The 15,476-nt window shown below is 34.8% G+C and overlaps 1 protein-coding gene across 1 annotated transcript in view; it reads right to left on the minus strand.

Moving 5' to 3' along the window:
* Nucleotides 1–15,476, minus strand: part of stum (mechanosensory transduction mediator stumble) — a 228,329-nt gene that overhangs the window by 44,003 nt on the left and 168,850 nt on the right. The window contains exon 4 of the mRNA XM_069821472.1: nucleotides 5,931–6,378. Coding sequence (XP_069677573.1) covers nucleotides 5,931–6,378 — 448 coding nt within the window. The remainder of the gene's footprint in view (nucleotides 1–5,930; nucleotides 6,379–15,476) is intronic.

Consider the following 15,476-nt stretch of genomic DNA (forward strand, 5'->3'; position numbering starts at 1 on the left):
AAAGTGTTTAGAAAATATTTTTACGTAGGCCTACTGGTACAGGTACGCCGTTTCTGACATCAAAATATATTTATTTGACGCTCCCCTTATTAACCGATCCACTTTTCTTAGTCTCCTTTATTTTATTTCATGCCTGGCAACTGACGTACACCAGTGTCATTTTCAACTAATCAGATGTTGGGTTCAGTAGAGAAAATTGGTACTGCTCCTATTGACCAATTTTTGTATTATTGATTTACACCACTATCACACTAAATAGAGGACCTAAAAAAGGAACATAAATCCACCCATATGTCACATTGTATAATTTATTTACTTACACCACTGTCATTCTAACCATCTCAATTGTTACAGTAACACAAAGAATATAAAATGTGGGTAATATAGTGGTGAAGGATGATATAGTTTGAGGTTAGAGTCCTTTTACTGATGTTTCGGTATTTTCAGTGACATTGTAAAGACTTAGAATTTGTGTATCGTGACCAAAAAATGTTCTGTCGAATAGGAATTCAGTCTAAAATACTTTCATCTATAAAGATATTATTGATGTCTGTACTACTTCCAGCTTGTATTCCCGATTGGGAAATTTACTGTATTACTAAGGTTACAAGTTTCAAGAAGTGAGATTCATATTTTACTTTCACGGAAAGTTTCTGGGAGATAATCTATATTTATGTCATCACAGATCACAAATTCCGTATGTTGTTTGTAAAGTCTTTTCATTATTAGACCTAAAGGAAGAGGATGATTTTCATATGGTGGAAAATTAGTCAATTTTTAAAAACTCTTTTGCTTTAAAAGACACTTATCCTATGTTAAAAATGTAGTACACATAATTTAATACGCATTTATGCCCTTGTGATATGGTGCGACGCTATTTTTAAAGCTCTGATTCAGGGGGTTTTTAAGAGGAAAGGATGGTTAAGTGGTAGAAAATCAGTAAATTTGCAAAAATAATTGTGACGACATTTTTAAACCTCTGGTGCACAAAGTTTTTAAATTATACTAAAATTTGATTATAATTTCCTCTTAACTTTAATATTTTGTTTCATTCTCGTACAAAAAGTTATATAGGGCTATCTTCGGAACTACAGTATTAACGCTACATGTATGATATTTAGAGCACACAGTTTATTAGATTAAGTACTAAGAAACTTTTCTCTGTAATAGACATTTGTTATTTTCTGCACTTAAAAATTAAAATGTAATTGTTTATCTAAAAAATTAATGAAAACCAGTATCAAAATTATGTTCCAGTCGTTTTAAAGGACGTGCTTCTAGGAGTAAAAATTTTGAATTTATTTTTAATAATGCCTGAGATATATCCATAAAATTTATTACTATATACTGGTAGGCGTAAATTGGACAAAAATTTCAATTTATTCCATCCTCTCCCCTTACATCTTATGTGTTTTAAATCTCGTATTGATGCTTTGTAAACATACAAAATAATAAAATTTGATATCTAACCACCAACTTGGCTCCCACAGATGTCAATATTTTATCACTACAGAAATCAGACATAGCAATTTTGCTAAATAACAGATCATTTCTAATGATAATAATAATAATAATAATAATAATAATAATAATAATAATAATAATAATAATAATAATATAAACACACCTTTTTGGAAAGCATGTCTACAGAAATTAGGATCTAATATGTATTCATGTAACGACACCTATAGTATTTCCTGTTGTTTCATAATGATGTTAAGTTATACATAATAGTTGGGTTTATTATTCTGAGATGCTAAAGCAGTGATCAATTCATCAGTTTTTTAATCCCTAATATTTTTATGAAAAATCGTTGAATTACTGTACTTACTACATTCATTATTAGAAACTTCATAATGTGATACCTATCATTTAATTGAACTTGTTTTGTACATCTTATATAACAACAACTTATGAAAATTCATATTTTCTCGGATACAAAATCTTCAGACTAGTAAAACTGGTATAAAAATATATTTTCTTTTGAACTAAAATACAAACAATTAATGGCTATTTCATTTTTACTCACTGCATTATCCGTGAACTATTATTGTCGGTATTTTATCACAGAATCACGAGACGAACCATAATATAAAATATAAGTTTCTAATAACTCGAAAACTTTATTCACGTTTCATTGAAATGGCAGTAACTTACATTACACGGCTGGTTCTCCAGGTTTCATAGCGGATTCAGACAATACTGACGAATTTTCCGCACTGGGAATACAATGCAAGTCAAGTTCATACTGAATTGGCCATAAAAGCCGAAAGAAGCGGGAAGTGGCCCCCGTTCTGCGGTATGTAAATTAAATTGCATTGTTTATATAGAGCTTCAAGCTATCGATTCCATCCGCGTCTGTGAATTATTTGAAACACAGGAAGACATCCAAGTTAAAAAAAATGTATCCTCAGACATGATTATATTATCAAGTATAACTGCGTCTCACGCAATACATATGCTGTACGTATTAGAAGTGTAGGTTATTAATTATTTTATAATCAGAAGAAATGGATTATAATATGCGATTCTTAATCTATATTCTTGCTAGCCACTGGCGTAGCTCAGCCGGCTGAGGCGTTTTCCTGCTGATCTGGAGTTGCATTCGGGTGTGGGTTCGATTCCCGCTTGGTCTGATTACCCGGTTGGGTTTTTTCCGGGTTTTTCCCAACCATAAGACGAATATCAGCCAATGTCTGGCAAATCCTCGGCCTCATCTCGCTTTCACCAATTCCATCGACGCTAAATAACCTAATTCTTGATACAGCGTAGTTAAATAACCAACTATATATAGGCCTATGTATAAATATGTCACAGCATCTCATTCCGTAAGAAATCGCGATATAACGTGTACTTATTTTAGAGTAAACTGATGTTCTATTTGCCCTCTTCTGCCTCAGTGCTAGAGCAAGACTTCGTGAACAAGGCGTTCAATAAAATGATATTTGTGGTAGACATAGTCGAAAAATGAGAGTTGTTCTGTGATTATTCCATTTGCCTTCACGTAGAAATTTTATTCAATTTCACCTTTCTTACTGCCATAATTTCACATCAATTTTATACCATAACGAGTATCTCGGAGGTAACTCATACCTTCTCATATCTTTACTTGTTTCTTAATAATTCATCTTCTTTAGCACGTTGGAAGTGATATTATTACTTTTAGTTTATTTGATTGAACTATAATTTAAAAAATCATATAAAAGAAATCATTCACTGTGCACTCAAATATGAAAATACACTTTCGTTTTTGGTTCTCATGGACCTATTTTTTATACTTACCTTTAATTTTAATTATTTCATATAGTTATCAATAAAATATTTATTGAACTTATTTGTTTAATTTGTGCACGATTCTTACCCAATATAAATCATTTTAAAAAGTAGGCAGGCCTACCATTCTTTGAATCATTTTGTTGATCAGTTGCGATTGCTGCAGTGTGATATTCGTTGGGAAACAATTGACAATCGGCTCAAACACTTGAAGTCAGTATTAGAAATAACTTTTCAAAGTAGTGTTAAAAGTACTTTTTGCACGCTACCGTATAGGCCCTGATAGTCTATTTTTAACAGGTTTGCTTAGCATTAAAAGATCTACTTTTAGGAATGTTGTCTGAAAGCAACATTATTGGCATAAGGTACCGGTATGCTGAAAAAGAGTTATTTCCATGAAAATTCCTAAATATATTTTTTGAAGCATCACATCTTCATATTTCGCTCATGTTTATCTCATTCATGTTAATAGAATGGTTTCCGATCGCATACTCAAAATAGTACACGACTATAGACCCAAAGGACGACGAGATATTGGACGGCCTAGGAAAAGATGGAGAGACCAATTTTAATAGTAAAAATATTATATGTGGAGACGGAACAGACCTAATGCCTAATCCATGATGCATATGATTATGATGATGAAGAAGTAAAATATGTACACATTTTATATATATATATATATATATATATATATATATATATATATATATATATATATATATACAGAATATTTAAAAAGTGTCGCATATTTTTACAGGAGGTAGCATTGATCGAAACTAGAAAAAAAATTCGTATAAACATGTGTCCGGAAACAAATATCTGTTGAGATATGGGCCATGCTTTATTGTGGCCTACGATACCTACCTACACTACAGAAGGTGCCCTATGTGATTACTACGCATTGTTACACATGCTTCTGTCCTCAGTGAATCATAAACTCTTGCGACCACACTTGGCTGTTGTCAAATTTGCTCACATGCATTAGATACACGCTGTTGTAACCTTTGTACGTTTTCGATGGGTGTGGCATTCACCAATGTCTTTAAATGTACCCATAGCCAGAAATCCAAAGTATTTAGGTCAGGTAATCGGGGAGGCCATGCTACTGGACTTCCTCAATCAATCCATCGTCCATTAAACTTCCGAGTTAGTTATTGTCGCACAAGGCATAGAAAATAGGTGATCCCCCGTCGTGCATAAACAGAAAGACAGCCTACACTACTGAATACTGAACGTACTTACTAACACAAGTAAAATGATAGACTTCGTAGTATCCTGGGTCTTTGTTTACTACTACATTATCTGTTTACTTCTGTTGAGAGATACTATCCACTCTCAAAACATGCACCATTGCTTTGTGTTTTTAAACGAATGACGATCATAGGCCACAATACGGCATGGCCCATATCTCAGCAGATATTTGTTTCCGGACATATGTTTATAGAAACTTTTTTTCTAGTTTCGACCTATGCTATCCCTGAAAAAATACGCGACACTTTATTTAAACACTCTGTATATATTTAAATAAATAAAATGTGTACATATTTTACTTCGAATGGTTTTATTTTTGTCCTCTTTGAAAAGTCCTGTGTATGTATATGTACATACACTTTTTTGTAACTTATACGTAATTAACATTTTGAAAGAAACTCATTTAGTAGTCATTGCTTAGATATTTCTTGTTTAAATCCATTTACCTTCTTTATCTTTTATCTGTTCCTCTCGGAGCCAGACATTTTATTATTTAATTTTCATAATTTTATTGTTCATCCCATCTTTTCATAGATCTATAGATGAGGAGGCGAGACCTGGTATGCGAGCTGTGCGAGAGGGGAAATAATAAGCTATCAGAAAGTGATTTTGTTAATATGGTATTATACGAATCTACCGACACGAAGGTTCATCTCGCAACAGATCTTCCCCCTCCATTTCTATTGGTGATTTAGCCAAGGTCACAGGACAGGTCTTGCCTCCTCTGCTGTACATTGCTTCTTCCTTTTTTTATTTGGTTATTTTACGACGCTTTATTAACTGTTAAAGTTATCTAGCGTCTGAAAGATGTAAAGTAAATAATGTCAGCGAAATGAATCCGGGATCCAGCGCCGAAAGTTACCCAGCATTTGTTCTTAATGGGTTGAGGGAAAAATCCGGGAAAACCCTCAGCCAAGTAACTTTTCCCAACTAGGATTGGAATCCGGGACCGCTCGTTTCACGGTCAGGCGTGCTAAACGTTATTCCACAGCCGTGAACTACTTCTTCTTTTAGCTCCTATATATATTTCAGCTTGGTATTTGTTCTGTGTTATTTGAATATTCTTACATTTTACTTGTAAGACAATGATGTCAAGTTCCATTTTCTGTTTCTCTATTTTTACTTCCTTGTACGACGTAAAAGTGAAATATAATCGAAAGTCTTTATTCTTCTTAGAAACTACATTTTGCTTTGCTTGGATTCATTCAAAATATGAATTATGGAAAACCTACAACAGGATTTAAATAATTTTTGGTTTTAATTGGCATAGACCTTTTTATAAAATTAATGTAGACCTACAGCTATTATAAATATTGGGCCCAAAATGTCATTTTTAAGCCAGAGCGTCCGCTTAGTTGATCAATTAGCAGCAGGCGCAGTTGTAAGCAAACAGCGGCACTGACCTCGACGGCGGTGCTGGAGGAGCGGCTCTGCTTCTTGGACATCCTGCTGGTGGCGTTGCTCTTCCTGCGGCCATCGTCCGCCGCGTCCGATTTCTTCTTGCAGCAGCTGCAGCATTTCCCGCCTCTCCTGCTGCAGCACAGCAGCATCCGCAGACACTCGCACTTGCCCGTGGGGGGCGGCGGCCCGGGCGGAGCTCTCGCCCCGTCCTCCAGGTCCGCCTTGGAGTCGCCGAGCATGGCTGCCTTGGAGCCCGCCAGGATACCCACTTTGGAGCCGGCGACGGATTTACCCGTCAAACACCTGCAGCACCCCAGCTTCTTGAGACAGCTGGAGAACTTGTGGCAGCAGGGGCACAGCCGCGAGAACGGGTCGGTCTGGGGCGTAGCCCCAGCCTCTTGGGCGCCGCCGCCGGTGGAGGAAGAGGTGGTGGCAGCGGCCGCTGACAGCCTGCAATCACGCCCAGTGACTCATTGTGCAGCTTTCGTGACCGCGAGTTAATGCATTACAGGTGATTGATTGACCAACACGTTTCCTGCACGACAATTGAGTGCCTCAATGAATAAGTGAGCTAATCCACAATTCAGAATCCTAATTTTCCATAATTGGGAGGGAAATATTTTCATTTAGGAATGTCTGTGATGCACAGTGGTGAGTATTCAGTTATCACAAGCCAGAAAGGTTTTAATTCATTGTTGTACGAATGTAGGAAATTGTAAAAACTGGTGGAAGTTACTCATGTGGGTTAGTTCAGTCTTTCTCTGACTCTTTCAACTGAGAAGGCTTTTTTTTTTTTTTTTTTTTTTTGTAGGTCTACACGCCCATGACATATATTCATCTTCAAAATAAAATCAAATAATTCTTATTTTTGTGACCAGTTGCACACTGTCAATTTTGTGTTTCTGTATGCCATATTGATATATGTTTTTTTTTGTGTGTGATCATGTGTGATATCTCTATTGTGTATGTTGTGACAGCTAGCAAGGCTTTAAGATTGATGGAATGATGAAATGGAAGAAGGAACACCTCAATATAGCTGGATTTGATACCTTTTTTGTCGACTACACATTCCTTCTTCGACCCGTCGCATTTGTATGAATTCGTTCCTTCGTGGAAAGCGCGTTTGCTCGACTAACTATGACACAAATTTTTTCATTATAAATTTTACGATTTGTTCAACAACTGATTTCTTTATCGTGTAACCAAAAATATTCTTTTTTGTAGTTTTATTACAATAATCATTCAAAAGACATATTATGTAATGAAACAGTTCATTCTGTTCCGAAACATGATCAAGATCAAAAGTATTCATTTCCGGCATTGCACCAAAAGGCAATTTTTTAAATCAAAGATAGTAAGATACCTAACTTAATTTATGCATTGTATGGTTTTAGTGGATCTATGTAATTAATTTTGCAGAAGTTCGTATAAAATAGCTCTTATATTACTTTATTAGTTACAGAAATAGTTATTTAAAATTGACGTATATTGAAATGTATTAGTCACTTGTAATGTATTTTATCATATTATTTTGACATGACTACGTCCTTAATGGAGGCACAAACAGGGAAAAGTAACATGTTATGTGTAACAGAAGCAGAGACAAGATACTAGCACATCCACATTAGTATTTCTGCTGGACTGTGTAACATTAGGTGCTATGTACTGGAGAAACAAAAGTATAGGACGAGTTCATATCACACGAATGGAATACCATCAAAAACAAATGAAAGTTTAGAACGAGTTTATCTCATACAATGGGAGAAAGCTCTAGTTGTGCACTGACTAAAGTATAAATAAATATTAATCGTAGTTCATGCACTAATACATCTATATATTGTATTTATGTATGTATGTACGTATGTAATTATTTAGTTTAGATTGATGCATTAGTTCGTAGCGTTTTTGTTCGTCATCACAATACTGCGTTGGTAGGAGATTGTTCACTGTAAGTTGTTATTTGGAGTGTTGTGCTTGTAAATAAGGCTTGAATTTTGCGGATTTGAAGAAAGTTTGTGCTATTTGTGGGTTAAAAGAGATGGAGTATCAAGTGGAAAAATCGAACACTTCCGACATATTCTTCTGTTTGAGTTTAGTAGAGGAGCACAGGCAGCAGAGGCGGCGCGAAACATTTGTCCCGTGTGCGGGGAGAATGCCAGTGGAAAAAGGAATACAAGAAAATGTTTCTGTCGTTTTAACACACAACACCCCGTACAAAAGTTAGTGTCCATCAACAGAAGATGGTGTTATGCGTCTGGTGGGATAAAGAAGGCGTCGTGTCCTAAGAATTGCTATTGCTATAACATATAGACCTATATAGCCTTCATTTCAAAACTTCCCAGACTAAATAACTCTATATCAGGGTTGGGCAGAATTATGCACTCTGTGCTTGCACGGTGTACTACGAGAGAAGTGTGCTTATAGAGTGCACGAAAGCCGGTTTATTCAAGTTGCGGTATGTACTGTATGTTTCAAAAGAAAATATTATTCTACCAAACTAAATAAGAACACAAAGTAATGAACACAAAACAAAACATGTCTGTTGCATGCACATTAATCCATACTATTAAATTTCTCAAGATTTGGAGAAACTGTATTAGCACAAGCTATACGAAGAACTGCCGTTAAAAGCCCATCATTTCTTGTTTGAGATTTGTTTATTTTCGTAATAGAAAATAACTTTTCACATCTATAAGTGGAACCAAATAAATACAAAACTTTCTCACACAGCTTATGCAGATTGGGAAAGCGTCCTCTTGGGAATCCGTCATAAAACTGCACAAGACTCGACCTTGAATCATATTTCGCTCGCATCTCTCGATCACATCGCAGGTCAATCAATTCACACTATAATGAAGGGGGGACGTTATCAATAATCAGTTGGAATCAGAACATGTAGCAAAAATACGCAAATCCATTTCCAGGCAATCTAAATCGTGGAACCTTGATGTAAATTCCTTCAATAGACCGGATAGAATACATGCGTACATTTCGAAATTTTCATTGTTCAAAATTCTGTGCGCTTAGATAAGGATGGGAAATGATATATTTCGCCCTTTTGCATTTGACGTATCCATAACAGCAATTTCTCCTTAAAAGCTGCAATTCTATCTGCAAATTGTGTATTAAGAATTTCTTTTCCCTGAAGTCCTAAATTTAGATCATTTAAAAGCTGTAAGATCTGTTATAGCTGCTGGCACACTACAGCGCGCTGCAGAGCTCGCACTTGGAATTCCTCGTACGCAAATACACTCAAACGCCCATCGCTGCTCTATATAATATAAATTAAATTTAACTAAACAGAAAAACACTTTAATTTAGATATTGAGGGGTAAGTTTAAAACCAGTCTTAATTGCATATTAGGTTTCACCCCCTCGCCCTTAGCCGCTCTCACTTTGAAGTTTCAAATAGCACTCCTATCTTGTGATACTTAAATTTGAAAAAGTATTAAATTGTTTATTCATCTCATTAACTTGTTTTCGCAGCTTTTGTTCTCTATCGTCGCCTGGCAGCCTGAATTATTGTTATGTTGGTTAGAACTGAAGAAAATAAAGATACAAAGACTATTGAACATTTCATGTAATAGTTGTGTTGGTTTATTCAATTATTTAAAAATTGTATACTCTTCAAGAAAGAACAAAAATCATATTTATTTATGGGGCTGAATATCGTTATATCCAGAGAACTGCTAGAGCTTTCAACGAGAGGCATCCTGAGAAAACGTAAGTGACCGATATGTGATATATCTAATACGGAAATTTGAAGAAACCGGTTTTGTGTGCAACAAAACAAAAACCAACGTAGAAAACTCGATGAAATTTCGCAGATTGAAAGACTAGACCATTTCATTAATGAACCCGCCACCTCCATTCCAAAAGTAGCTGCTATAACAATAAGTTCGGTTGGTTTCATACATGAAATGCTAAAAATGGACAAATTTTCCCCTACAAAACACAAACTTACCAATAGCTCAGCGAAGGCGATTTTGATAGGAGAGTAGAATTTTGTGGACGTATGTGTCAGATAAGTAATTGAAGATATCCCAAATTTGACACAAAATATTTTCTCCAGTGATGAAGCGACGTTTTTCTTCAATGGGTTTGTCAACAAACACAATTGTAGATACTGGGACAATGAAAATCCCTGTGTGTTTCCTGACGTTCATACTCAGTTTCCTCATAAGATCAATGTGTGGGCTGGAATTTTTGGAGATGACATTGTTGGACCGATTTTTATTGAAGAAAACCTGGCTGAAGGATTGTATCTAAACTTATTAGAAAATATAATTGATCCACTTGTCACACTATTGCTAGAAAACCAAGTCAATGGTGTTGGACGAACAAAATCTCCATTTTCAACAGGAAGGAGCTTCCCCATGCTATGCAGCAGGGCTGGATATAACATTTCCTGAAAAAAAAAATGGATTGGTAGGAGAGATGCTGTAGGATGGCCGATGAGATCTCCAGTCCTGACGCCGTTTGACTTCTTTCTCTGAGGTCATTTGAAATCAATTGTTTGTACTCCTCCCCCTGAGAATATTCAAGAACTGAAAAATATAATAACCCAAGAATGTAATCGGTAGGGAACGGATTTTTAAGTAAATAATTTTTTTTTTATTTTTTATTTATTTATTTTATTTTATTTTTTTTTTTTTTGCTTATAGATAAAGACTTTAAGGCAAAAATTCCGAACCAGAACACGGAAATTTGTATATTAAATTCTATTTCACATAAAATACATAAGTTACTTTTGTATATTTTTATGTGAATAGACTACATATTTTAATAATCTAGCTATAAATACATAAATTGTTATTTTTTCTTTGTTCTAATTGTTTAATTCAATCCGAAAACTCGTAATACTACAAATTAATGAAAACACAATGCGAATGAACTTCTTTCTTATCGTGATCTTGACTGCACGTGGTGTCTGGCATTCTCGAAGGAGAGTCCGTTTCTATGAAATGACGGCTGATGCAATGCATTCGACTCGAATATTCACTCAAAGGCCACAAAGTAGAATCTATTAAACAGAAATTTAAAAGTGTACTGAAAATAATTATGAATTTCATACCATGTGTAAAGTTGCCAAAGTTTTGGAAAGGCAAGAAGACGTTGATGAAATTGACCGTTTGTATGTCAGTGACATCTCTTTGATGGAATATGCAATACTAACTTCTTGTGGACGGTCCTTCTCCCGGTATCGTGCATTGTTCCGAGACAACCGTCAGCGGTTTGTGACGGAAAACTTGCAGAAAGTCTTCACTGTTCACTGCAACAGCGTGTTATTTGGACCCACCGATGTCTCAACATGATTGCCGAGTGATTTTTTTTATAATACAGTATATTCTTAAAATTTTGTAATATTGAAACTAAATATTTTTAAAATTTTTATACGTATTTTCCATTTTTTACTACAGAAGAAGATAAATATTTTCAAATTTTAGCACATAAAAATCCGTTCTCTAGTAATCGGATTAGTCAGGAAAAACACCAAAAAGTTCGCGACGAGTTCCAAAATAGACAGTATTACTGTCTAGCCAAGAATGGAGCACATTTTCAACATTTAATTTAGTGAATTTAATCAATTTAGGAAATTACTCAAAATAAACTGTGTTTTCATCCTGCAACCAACTGACTTATTTTGTATTTGTTAAGATTTAAACGGTTTCAGGTAGCCAGGCGACGATAGAAAACAAAAGATTCGAAAACAAATTAATGAGATGTATAAACAATTCTATACTCTTTCCAATTTAAGTATCACAAGAAGGGGTGTCATTTTAAATTTGAAAATGGGGGTGGCTGGGAGTAAGGGGTGAAATCTAATATTAATTAAGACTGGTTTTAATCTTCCCCCTCAATATCTAAATTGACGCGCTTTTTAAAATTCAATTCAATTTAAATTACATAGTTACTTAGACTGGGAAATTTTGAAATGAAAGCTATATATAGGGTGATTCACGAGTTACTGCCACTTACGGAACTTATTTCCGAAGGGCAAAAATGTAATATAAACATGGATCCTATTCTCAATATGTCCAGAGTTACAATATTTTGAAGTTGTTTGTAAAATACCATTTTTATTTAGTTTTAGGAGTAAAAGAATATTAGAAATAGAGAATGAACTATTCAGAAGTATCATTTCTTTAATTGCCTAGTATTCTGAAGCTAAACATTTGTTGTGAATTTCCTAGTTACTTCGTACAAGAATGTTTTTCAATTTTTAACTACTTAATTATATTTTTCTTACGCACTTATCGCACCAATTGTCACAAATAACGCAATTCTTGTAAACCCTCTAAGACTGTACATTAGAACGTAAAATTGAATTGTAAAGAATCAAGTTGCTAGAAGTCGTGAGATTTGTAACAACTGTGATAAGTGGGTAAGAATAATATAATTTAGTAGTTAAAAATTGAAAAAGAAGATTCGTACAAAGCATCCAAGGAATTCACAACACTTTTTTAGCTTCAGAATATTAGCCAGTTAAAGGAGTGGTGCTTCTGAATAGTTCACTCTCTAGCTCTGAATAATTCATTCTCTATTTTTAATATTTTTTACTCTTAAAACTAAAGAAAAAAAGTATTTTACAAACAATTTCAAATTAGTGTACAGTAACTTTGGAAATATTGAGAATAGGACCCATGTTTATATGCTCAAAATGTCTTAGGAAATAAGCTCTGTAAGTGGCGACAACTCTGTTCCAACGCTTGGGTAGCGTTTCGATTCCGGGTCTGAAGAAATCTGCTGGTTAAAGAAGTCGACAAGTCAAGTTTGTAAAATATTTTCGCTATAAAAGGAGTTCCCTTGAAGATAGGAAACGGAAAAGGTGGAAATCTGAGGGCGCAAGATTGGGAGAATATGGGAGATGTGGAATCACTTCACAACCAAGCTCCAGGGCATGTAACACGTATGGGCGAATCCAGAAATGCATATAGAGTGTTAGTTGGAAGGCCGGAGGGAAAAATACCTTTAGGGAGGTCGAGACGTATATGGGAAGATAATATAAAAATTGATTTGAAGGAGATGAGATATGATGGTAGAGACTGGATTAATCTTGCTCTGAATAGGGACCGGTAACGTCTTATGTGAGCGCGGCAATGAACCTCCGGATTCCTTAAAAGCCATTTGTAAATAAGTAAGTATGAAGCACTTAAAATTATCACCTTAAATAATATCTCCTACTATATTAACTTATTACTGATATCGACGAGCTGTTTTTGCTAGATTTAAGAGCACATAAGAACTCACAAATCTAGTCTGTAATGTCAATTAAAAAGTATTATTTTCAGCACAAAGTTTTATTTTTTAATGGAATAATAACCATAAGTTTAACAGAAATTAAACCAAATAAAATTATTAATGGCATTTAGCGCATGGTTTCAATGCAAATAGTTAACGAAATGCCGCTATTAAACCTTTATCCTTCAGATGAAATATCTGTGTGATACAAGAAAAACAATAACAGAAAGTGGAGATAACGTTTTGTTTACTTCAATAACGATAACAATAGGAAGTGATGGTAATGATCTTATGTTATTATTTTGTTACTGCTCGTTTTAGTTTTATTGAAGTTACTGTAGGTATGGTGGATATTCATAAAATATGCTATTTAATAATGCAGAAAAACTGATATGATGAATGTAGAAAAAATGCAATGCTACTTGCGTTTACATTACTGTCCACTTAATTTTAATGTATTGTACAGATGTTAATTGTTTACATCTGAATTAACCAAAATAATATAAAAGAGGGTAACAGAAAGGGACACTCTAATACAGTATTAGGGTCAGTCCTTTCCAATGCCCTTTTGTGAGCTCCAGGTCTCGCTGGCCTGGCGAGTAGTACCTGGTAAGGGTCCCGCCACGTGGTGAAGACAACCTACATAAGGGAAGGAAAAGCCTGACATAAAGCCTTGGCCCTCCAGGTTGAAGGTTTTTCTGAGGTTTGGTAACCCACAAATGTAAACATTTCAACACTCACAAGTCTCTACAGAATAGGAAGATGGTTGTACAGTAGAAGAGGTGAGACCTGTCCTGTGACCTTACCATGTACCGTGGCTGTATCGCCAATGGGTATGGAGGGGAAGATAGGACTTACTGAGATGGACTTCTGTGTCCGTAGATTCGTATAATATTAACCATCATGAAACAAACTCTATTCGGATAACTCATTCTTTCCCTTCTCGCAAAGCTCACATGCCAGGTCTCGCCTCGTTATCTATACCTGAATTATATGGGAGCGAAACTAGGACGAGAAAGAAAAAAAAACATATCTAGGGACCAAGCAACAGAAATGCGGTTCCTAAGATCAGTAAAAGGCTGCACTAGAGAAAATAGAATAACAATGATATAAGGAAAGAATTAAATGTAATATAATAACTGAATAAAAAGAATTACATGTTACAAAAATAAGTTGTTAAATCATGTTATAAGAATGAATAAAAAATAGAATTCCAAAGAAAGCTCTCAATTATGGACGAAGAAGTTTGGAAAGACCCCGGAAAAGATGGCTGGATGAGACTGCCTAATCCGTATCAGATGATGATAAACAACATAGGAACATCACCATAACTTTCTATTGTTATTGCAGTAAACAAAATAGTATTACCACTTTGTTATTTTTTTTCTTGTATCATATAGGCATTTCATCTTAAGGATAAAAGTTCAATAGCAATATTTCGTTAAATTACGTTGCGTTAGAAACATGCGGTAAAAGCCATTGTTATTCTAATTCTATTCAGTTGAATTTATGCTACACTTATTGATATTATTCCATTAAAATTATAAAGCTTTGTGCTAAAATGATCTATATTCTGATTAATATTCATTCTCTATTGTCTAGATTTGTTAACTCTTAAGTGCCCTTAAATAGACCGAAAACAGCTCGTCGATATCAGTCACAGTAGAGGAGGTATGTAAGTTAGTTTTAAGTGCCCCATCCAGTGTATACAGTACATGCATTTTATCTTTTCACGCTCGCATGCGTGCAACCGTACTGTGCATTTCCGCGTCAGCTCTACATCCACGAGCGTGGAAAAATAAAATGTATGTACTATATCGTATAATCTATTATCGTCAGATTGAGGTTCTGTCTGATAAATCTATTACCAGGCAGTACATCTCATTTGACGGTATTTGTTAGAGGAAGAACAATAATTGTTGCATACATCTCAAGTCTGATTAGTGAATTACGTTACTAGTCAGCGATGTATGCAATGGAGGTAAAAAGAAACTGACCACTCTAACCCATTCCCTCCTGGCTTATTGTCTCATGAGTGACGCCTTATTCATGTTACTTATGAGGTTCCAACCAGTCTTAGGACTGCTGACTAAACATACATACTGTATTATGTATGTATGTAATTATAACATTGTATTATGAATAAATAATCTACAAAGGATATGTATCGTATAATTCTTATCATCCTCTCACCATAAATAAATACAATTTAAAATTAATAAAATTATAACCCAAAAATTAAAGACGTAGTGACGCAATCAATGGGATTAAAAAACCCCTTGTCACTTTTTCATTGGCTGTTTAAC

Source organism: Periplaneta americana, chromosome 3 (assembly GCF_040183065.1).
Source record: "Periplaneta americana isolate PAMFEO1 chromosome 3, P.americana_PAMFEO1_priV1, whole genome shotgun sequence".
Classification (NCBI taxonomy): domain Eukaryota; kingdom Metazoa; phylum Arthropoda; class Insecta; order Blattodea; family Blattidae; genus Periplaneta; species Periplaneta americana.